General features: G+C 34.7%; 2 protein-coding genes across 7 annotated transcripts; one reads left to right on the top strand and one right to left on the bottom strand.

Moving 5' to 3' along the window:
• Positions 1-51: 51 nt before the first annotated feature.
• On the bottom strand, positions 52-1771 carry LOC112569972 (cytochrome c oxidase assembly protein COX19-like). Its single transcript, XM_025248103.1, has 3 exons — positions 1393-1771; positions 542-653; positions 52-329 (listed from the first exon to the last, which is right to left on the bottom strand). Exons 1-3 carry the CDS (start codon positions 1469-1471, stop codon positions 230-232), a joined length of 291 nt encoding a protein of 96 aa, XP_025103888.1. The 5' UTR covers positions 1472-1771; the 3' UTR covers positions 52-229.
• A 20-nt stretch (positions 1772-1791) lies between these two features.
• Positions 1792-7563, top strand: LOC112569870. 6 transcript variants are annotated; one of them, XM_025247945.1, is made up of 6 exons: positions 1792-1864; positions 3668-3887; positions 4083-4178; positions 4449-6010; positions 6443-6507; positions 6965-7563. In XM_025247945.1, exons 2-6 carry the CDS (start codon positions 3684-3686, stop codon positions 7018-7020), a joined length of 1983 nt encoding a protein of 660 aa, XP_025103730.1. In that variant the 5' UTR covers positions 1792-1864; positions 3668-3683; the 3' UTR covers positions 7021-7563. The 6 variants fall into 6 exon arrangements, with proteins under 6 accessions (XP_025103730.1, XP_025103714.1, XP_025103739.1 ...); XM_025247929.1 differs by having other exon boundaries at positions 1817-1920; XM_025247954.1 differs by lacking the exon at positions 1792-1864 and adding an exon at positions 1871-2832.
• Positions 7564-9580: the final 2017 nt, after the last annotated feature.

Raw genomic sequence — 9580 nt, 5'->3', positions numbered from 1 at the left:
TATCTGGGTCTAATTACTGAAACACATGTATCCTGTTTAGCCTCAAACTGGTGCTGCTTGAAATATTTAATAAACAAACTTGCAAAAAAGCATCTTTTAATGTTAAAAAAAGGCCTTCATTGCCCTTATAAATAATCGATTTTATCCATTACCTTGTGTCTCTCAACAACTTATACTTTGAACAATATCTTGAAACAATGAAAGTCTGGGAAAGAGATTCTTTTCTAGATTATGTTTCCCTTAGTGATGATGAGCTCTTTGTATTTGCTTGTTTCTGTGCGAGATCGCTGTACCCCAGCTTCTTCCAGTCTTCACGCAACATAAGATTCCTGCAAAGATATATGTTTTAAAAAGCAAACAAAAATGATAATGCAGTTTTCTGAGGAAATAAATCACAGCAGTAAGATTGTTAAGCTTTAATTGTTTTGAAAAGACTAATGTTTTTAAAGAATATGACCATCATGTTTTGAGTTTAAGTGAATGATTTTTTTTCCCCTATGTTTATGTAAAACAGCAGGTTTTACCTGTGAATATTACTTACTTCTCCATGCGACAGTTGAGATATGCCATAGACTGTTCACGACACATTGTATTTTCTTGTCTATTTTCTCTGAGACATTTCATGTATTTCTTCATAAATTCTCTGCATTCACCTAAAAATGACAATATTTGCACTAATTATATTTTGTCTGATATAAGCAGAAATAACTTAAAAAGTGCACAACTGTTAATCTAAAGGAAAATCAATTCTTGTATGACCAATAAATTTATATAAATCATCACTTAAAGATATCCTCCAGCATTAAGAAAATTACTTGCATATACAATTAAAATAGAGCATGAAAAAGACAACCTGAAAATTGATAAAGTTTGCAGCACATATGGCGAAGCATGCAAAACCTTTCCCTTAATTCCTAAAAAAAGCTGCTCATGATATAGGACTGAAGATCCACCTAAAGGTATGAAGTTATTTTATAAAACTATTCCCAAAGAATTATTTCATGTGGTTTACTGCTGCAAATAGTGTTGGGAACACGAGTTTAACTGCATGGGGGCTTCGAGTGGCTGAATCAAATGTCATTTCTGTATACTATACATATAAAGTTAAAGCAGTTGGTTTAGGGTAACCCCACACTTTTTAGTCTTCCCAATGACCAAGCATAAAAACACAACAAAAGTAATCATTATTAATGTAGCAGTAGTACCGATGTCGCCATTAGAATAATAATGGCGAGTAAGCGGTCACAGGATAGCTATCCTCCACGCATGTTTTGATTACGTCACACGAACCCGCTAAATAGCGAAAGGATTTCGGAGTTTTCCTTTCTTTGTTTACATATGACTCGTTCACGATTTTAAATATTATGACTTCCTATATCTATCCCAACTAACCATCATGATCCAAAGGAAAGCTGCCTTTCTCTGGCGGTTTCACTGTTGTTCGACTCTGAAAGGTCATTTGTGTGGACATTATGGCAAAATAATCGAATTACAAGGGTGCTCGGTTCTCCTCTGAGCTAACTGAATATCAAGGACTAGTTCGTAATACAACTGTGTTTCATTTGAGTACAAGGTGTTCGAATCTATAGCAAGGCTTACAAAGCTTTATGTTTTAGTAGCTGATTCTTGTCATCTTTACTTTTTCTCTCTCTCTCTCAAGTTTCTGTCATTTGGAAACTTATGAAAACTATTTTTGAGCTCGCTCCACCCTCTTTTTGTTTTCGGCAATCGGATCAGATCGGATGCAGCTCACTTTTCGGCAAATTGGAGCCATATGAGGGATAACTCTGGGCGGAAATACGTAGTTGTCATTCCTGTTTCTCCTTTCCACGATCTGCTGTAGTTAGAAAATTTTCTCTTGGGGGTGAGCAATGATCGTGGCGGAGGTCGGACGTGTCTGTACCTCAGTGTGATGAAATTGTCTGTATTAATTTTTTTTAAAAATACTTTCCAGCCTGTATTAGTGTATTAAACACTTTCAGGAGTCACTGTTATATAGTTTACGTCAAAATTGTTCTTGTCAATGGATTCCTAACGCAATATTGTTAAAAATGAATGAAATCCAAAGCAGGAAAGTACGGCAGTTGAGGATTACACTGTAAGGTGACTTGTAATCACTTCTGTGGAAAGTGGTTGAACCGCGTGGTGCGGTGGCGGTGGTACGTCTGTGTTAGTTGTCTGTTTGATTCAAGAAAAGATGACCCATAAAAAACGACCAAAGGAAAGAGAGAACTAGCTCCGACAATAGTTTGTTGAGAACTTCCACTCTAAACACCACTGAGTACCAAGGAAGAGAAGAGTGACAGTGTGAAAGGGTAGATAACGTGACTCAAAAAAGTAAACGTCAGTCTCGCGACCGACAGACCCTACTCATATAGAAACCTTTCCCACTACAACAAATGTAAGCAACGAAATAGTGAGCCGACCTACAAAAAGCGGCTGAAGTGTTGAGGCAACAAATTCAATGACAACATACGCTAACAAAGCATATCGACAGCAAAAACGAGCATTTTTCAACTTAAAAAAGAAAATGATGAACTTAAAAAAATGCTTTAGGAACACTTCAGCATCAAATCTAAGAATTAAGAGAAGAAAATGCTGGCTTAAGCACCCGTACAAATGAACAGAAAGAAGATAAATTTGCTTGAGCAATACTCTCAAAGAGTACCTATAACTTTATCTTACTTTGATGTACCTGGATTGCACTTATTCAATGCTCTTTTAAAGCACACACACATACGCTTACTCACATAGACACACACATATCTGCTGTCCTTAGGAATGGCTTACTAGGGTTTTGGGACTTGGGAGAGTTTTGTGCCATCTCACCTTGTAAGTTTATAGGTTATTTACTTAGAATCTTCTTTGATGATCTGCTTTACTTGTCCTGAGATTTTTTTTTAATTATTATTTTATTTCTTTATTTTAAGAAGATGCATACTTGACCTTGTAAAGGCTCGCATGTTATAAAGTCAACCCGCAAGCTTTAAACAAACAAGAACATTGTCAAAAAAAATGCAGTAAAAACTGGGGAAAATTTTTTGTATCTTGTCAGTTTGTGGCAGAGCCCCCAATATATCCAAAGAGAGTCTGGTTACACTCGGAGATGTGGGATATATAATTAGAGCCAGATATAAGGTAGAGTAACTTAATACATAAAGTAAAAATCTAAACCCATAAAAACTAAGCATAAAACATACACATGCCAGCTTTATAAAGACAAGATTCTAAAAGGAAAATCTATAACAGGCTAAAGGTCATTGATTTCTGTCAGATGATGAGATGCATTCTAGATATGTCAGTATAACTGTAAGAGTGAAAGTTCATATTCCCCCGATGATGACAAACAGTATAGGATTTTCATTAAGAGAAATTTTGCACCTCACCAGCGATAATATTCAGTGTGAGGAAAATGACCCATTGAAAAAAATAGCTGATAGGATATTTTGAGTTAGGGTAGCACATTAGACCATAAAGGCGTGCCTTAGGTCACTGTATTTTGTTGTAGTAAGAAAGAACACTTACTGTGTGCGAGTGATGTAGTCATATACTTAAAGAATTAAAGTAACTTATACAAACAAAAGAATAACGTTTGTCTTTGTAGTCATAAAGACATAATGAACAGTTGTATGTGTATTCATAATTATACATTTGTTTTCATTTGCAGTTTTGGATGCAGAAAAATGGTACCTGATGATAAAGTGGAGCTGGACCTTTCAACATATGAATTACTTGAATTTGAAGTTGAAAGTTTTTCAGAAATTAATGGCAATGAAAGAATTCAGTTCATATCTCACAAGTGCTATGGACGGGGAAAATCACTTGAAGATCTTACAGTACCACGGATGCCTTTTGTCTGTCAGAATCAGAAGGAGGACAAACATATGGTAAGGCTATATTTATAGCTGTGGAGGGGATATAATTAAACTGTAATTTATCTGCTTGTTTGATTCGCTGACTTGGTAACTGATTTCGTAATATTTAGCAAGCCTGCATATGCACTGTGCAAGTTTTCGTTTTAGCTATACTTTACATTTATTTCAAATCTGCATCATTTTAATATTTTTTTGTTATTGATACAGATGTCAGCTAGTGTGAGTGAGTCTCGTCATTCACAAAGACATACTTTTAAAGGAAGAGGAAGAGGAAGGGCACGGCTTCTGCAGGAACAGGTGAAGGTAGCAGTTACAGATTTAATGACACCTTAATGTCAGATAATGTTTCTTTCCATATTTAACAAATTCTATTCTTATATTATAAAACATTGGAAGTTAAATTATCAGAATATTAATGTTCAAAAGTTAAAATGGGGGTGCACAAGGGTGCATCTCAAGTGTATGGATATTTTGACAAAAAGTATAGATTTACATGTATTTTACTTTATAAAGGGAAAAAACTAGCTGTGTACAAAATAAACATAGCAGTGCTTTGATTTTCTTTATTTTCAGCATATGTCATCTGTGCCAGGACATCAATCAAACTCTTTTAAATATATTGCTTCGAACCACATACCTACAAGTTTGGAAGGAGGTTACTCCATGGTTGTCCAAAATACTGACGAGTCTTATCCCACTCTGACAGATTCTTCATGCTCACAACAACTGAAAGTGACTTCTGAGACTTGCTCAGAGTTTTCTCCTTTGAATATTTCTCATATAAGTACAAATCATGATGGAAAATGTGATAAAGAGGCTGGTAAAGCAAAAAAGAAAAAAATTAAATACAGAACTCTAACTAGTTTCATAACTGAAGCATGCAGTGAAACAAAGCCTCAGCTTAAGTACCTGGAGAGAAATAACTATGCTGATGTGAACCATAAACCAGATTCTGGTGGTAGACATTCAGTACTACAGCCATCTTTACATGAGACATCTTTTTTGGATTCAGATTACTGTGGCTCTAACCATCAACTACCCACAACTTTTACTCATTATGTTGCAAAAGATTTATCAAAGGAAGAGGTATCCTATGATACCTCTTTTGACAGTTTAGGTTTACAGAATGAAGAAAATGGAGAACATGTTGATGAAGATGTCAGTTGTTTAGATGCTATGGAAAAGAGCATGACATGTGATGGATCAGATGCAAAACATGTTTTAGAAAACATTTCTGTGGTTTACACCACCACTAGTACAATGTGTGAGAAGAGTAATGAATGTTGTGCAATAGACAATTCTTCTCAAAAGCTTTTGACAAGTGCTGAAGGAGATACAACAATTGAAGACCTTGAAGATGTCAAGCATCCATCCGAAAATAACGATAAGGTAGCAAAAAACAGACCAGTAGTCATGAATGAAGAAAATAGAGAACATGCTGATGAAGAAGGTATAACGGAAAAGAGAATAACATGTGATGGATCAGATGCAAAACATGTTTCAGAAAAGATTTCTGTGGCTTACACCACCACCAGTACAATATGTGAGAAGATTAATGAATGTTGTGCAATAGACAATTCTTCTCAAAAGCTTTTGACAAGTGCTGAAGGAGATACAACAATTGAAGACCTTGAAGATGTCAAGCATCCATCCGAAAATAACGATAAGGTAGCAAGAAACGGACCAGTAGTCATGAATGAAGAAAATAGAGAACATGCTGATGAAGAAGGTATAATGGAAAAAAGAATATCATGTGATGGATCAGATGCTAAAAACCTTTCAGAAAGCATTTCTGCGGATTACACCACCACCAGTACAATGTGTGAGCAGATTCATGAATGTTTTATGGTAGACAACTCTTCTCAAAAACTTTCCACAACTGCTAAAAGAGAAGAAACAATTAAAGACCTTGAGGATGTCAATCATCCATCTAAAAATAGGAATAAGGGGATAATAAACGAGCCAGTAACCAAGAAACTGTACAGTTCATGGAAGCTTGAAGGTTCAGATGTGATTCAAATAGACAATGTGCCAAAGAAATGTGGCAAGGAATTGGAAACTCTTGTTGCAAGCTTTGCTACCATCTTGACTTCCATGAAAAAAGCAAAGAAAGGGACTAATTCTTTTCGTTTCAAGTTAGTAACATAAGTTTTGTTTGAAATTCTTGCTTAGTGTTCCTTGAATTTGATTTACGATGTACTTAATAACATTTACAAACGTATTCCATTTTTTAGATATAGCTAATATTTTTTATAATTTGTCTTTTTAAAATCTCTCAAGTAATAAATGTATCTCTTTAATTTTAATATAAAATATTTATTTAAACACATTATACATTAATGAACTGGGTAGTATGGAAATTTAAGGTGGGATTTTTTTTTTTTTGGTCTCAAACTTGGTCCCAGAACATCTTAAGTGCAGCTGTACTATGCATTTTGTCCAGTCAATATGGGTAAGTGGGAGATGATATCTTGGCCCTACCATAATTATATAATGTTAATTTACATGTATATTTTTAACGTTTAGTGTACTTGAACAGTTTTAATTATCAGGAATTTCTTTTTCAGACTGAACTCCAAAGAAGCTTGTGATTGGACTGTGTCTTGTCTACATAAAGCGGAAATATTTCCAGGTATGTAGCATGAAAATGTGATAAGCCAATTTTAATGCTTTTCTGTTTTACTCATGTCATTTAACTTGAAAATTTGTGTGGTGGATTTTGTTCTTTCCATCAAAAGTTAAATATCATTGAAAATGTGAATCGTAAGAAACCTCACCTTCCATCGAATGAAACTAATTGCCTGCTCACACAAAGTTGTTTGCACCATCCTAGAATCTAAAATGTTGAAAGTAGTGGCAATCATAAGGCTTTTTATAATAATATTCTTGACATCTACATTCTTTTGATAAAATGGGTTTTAAAAAAGGAGAATATCCTTCCACAAAACACTTTTATGACTGAAGATAGGTGTTAGTGCCCAAGTGCTTGTGTGCATAGATATGCAAATGTAACTTTTAATAGGGTGTTTATGTGTGAGAGAGACCGAGAAATTTTAACCAAACATCTGTGACTGACATATTGTTTGCAGACACTGTGCTGAACTGTTACCTTGTGGAAGAAGAATTGCCTAACACAGAGCTTTGAGCTGCTAATGCATTTGAGAATAAGTGCTTTGGGCAGCTGTGATGAAAAAAAATCTATTACAAAGTATATCAAGATCTAAAATTATTTCATTGATTAGAAAGATTGATTTGTGAAAAGTTAAAATGTCAGTTTTGCTTTTACAGTATTTCAAAACCAAGTTTATAGTGTATTTGTATTTTTTCCTTGCTTTAATTTGAATGTGAAAAGTCTTAGCTTGTTAATTTTTGAAAGATACTTAATATTTTTTAAAAATATCAAATATTTGAAAAATAGGGTTATCAGCTTGTTGTCTTTTAAACACTTGAATCTTTTAAGCATGAAAAATTTGAATTTCAAGAGTGAGGGAGTGAGTCTTTGTGGACAGATAAGCAGTTAGCAGAGAGAAAAAGTATTTAGTTTTACCTAATTTTCTTACTTATGGGTTGTCTTTTAAATTTTAAGTTATATTTTAAATCTGGATTATTTTTTTATATTTAAAATATGTTGAGAGATAATTGTGATGTTCCTATAATGCTTTAATAAATCAGACTTCCGTTGTGTTTCTATCCTTTTACCCGCTTTTTGTGTGATAAGGTAAGGAATAAAGGATATAATCGTCCAACTGAAAAGTCAACAATTGAGTACGCTCTGTTACAAAGACTGAAAAAATACGCAAAGCGTTCAAACCCCCAGGTGTAACTGACTGAAAAGTATGAAGTTACTAATCAAACTGTTTGGGTTTTATGTGGTGCCAGCAACTAAGGCAACTGAATCAAAAACCTAATGTGACTAAACACATCATGCAATCTTGCTCAGCCTTCTATGTCCAATTTTAATAGTTTACACAGGATATTGTTTTAAGTATGATTAATGCAATCCTTAATGGACTGTTTAGAAAAGATGAAGTTAGGAATGGCTTAAAGAAAATGAATGAATCTTGTTAACATCACAAATGATTTCCTAAAAGGCTGCTAGTAGCAAGATGGTAGAAGTGTTTGCAAATTTGTTTAATGTTATATTACTTACTGTTGAAGTTCTGACACAATGGAGCAGAGTTAACGTAATTCCAATATTAAAGTAAAAGGGCTCCAACCAACCCAGCTACAAAGGAATTACTTTTCTATCCTCTTTGGTGAACAGTTTACCTCTGTGCAAAACACAAGGTTATCAAGATTTCTAGAAAGCCATAATAAACTTAGGAGCAGGTTGGATTCAGGGCTGGGTACTACACACTTGATCATGTCACGACCTCAACAATAACATATCTTAAGAAATTTACTCGTTCTTTCGTCATAGTGGGCTATTAAATAATAACACCCCCCCCCTCAAAAAAAAAAAAAAGACCCACTCAAACTATTAAACAAATAGGTAAAATCGTTTTACCAACTCCCCTCCTCCCCAACAGGTGATCCTACAAAAATGATTCTCTACAAATCGAACTTTTATATCTACTGTTTTGGAATATCACTCCTGACAGTAATTATCTCGTTTGTTCTCTAGACGTTATCAGTTTCACAGAAGAGTTTGTCTACTTCAGTCAGATGGCGTCCATGCACTGCCCAAGTACACAGTGATCAAGATCACAAGATCATTGGTCCTTCGAAAAGCACTGTCACAGATATAAATCTCCTTTCGCCCCTTCGCATCGGGCTTTCACTGGAAGTGCTTTTTCTTTTCGAAAGAGCATGCACAGTCACATAACTATGAAACTTTGTATTCGAGCTTTGGTCCTTGTGACCTTGCTATATGTTGTCAGCTTATTTACTTAGAAGTAACACATCCGGCACTAAATTGATGGTACATGATATTTAGGTAAACTTCCACTAGATGTTAATGCAAAAATTAGGATTTTGTACTTTTGGTATCAAATGGTCAAACATTGTATATGAATAATGCACTCAGATTATGTTACAGTGGCATAGGAACTAGGTTCAAAAGAATGATTGAGGAGGCAAACATGTGAACGTCGTTCACTGTCACTATGGACTTGGCAACCCGGGCCTCCCGTACCTCCAAAAACCGAGCATTTCCTACGCCACTGTGTTAATGCAATTAGAGATTTATTAAACAGCTTAGAACTATATGGATCTTGCAGTCCCAGCGTAAGAATTTGCAGATTTTCCACAGCTAGTTAAAGATAATGCAAGATATTTTTATTCGACAAGTATATTCAAGGATGGTATTAATTTCTGAGATGTATAGGATAGATGATATAAGTACAATTGGAAATTAAAGAGTATATAAGGTCTCCTCTTTTACGAAACATCCGGCAAGGAATGTGCTACATGCTTTAAGTTTAGAATCTTGTGTAATAACTCATCAGTTATGAAAGAAATATGAGCGGTTTTGCAATTAAGATTACAACGTCGATCGGTGTACTAAATGTGTAACGCGATGCTAGAGTTGACTTTCATTATATTCGTATGGGATTACTTAAGACTGAAATAAAATGAGCTCCAGAATTTTATTCTAAATATACAAATTCAGTTTAACACACTCTTCTTTTAAACTGTTCTTGTTCACTATGAATGTTCAATTATGTCAACTAAACGATCGTGAATGACAGGAGTGGGGGCGGGGA

Source organism: Pomacea canaliculata, linkage group LG1 (genome assembly GCF_003073045.1).
Source record: "Pomacea canaliculata isolate SZHN2017 linkage group LG1, ASM307304v1, whole genome shotgun sequence".
NCBI classification, from domain to species: domain Eukaryota; kingdom Metazoa; phylum Mollusca; class Gastropoda; order Architaenioglossa; family Ampullariidae; genus Pomacea; species Pomacea canaliculata.
Note: the sequence above shows the minus strand (reverse complement) of the source record. Positions and strands in the feature narration are given on the sequence as shown.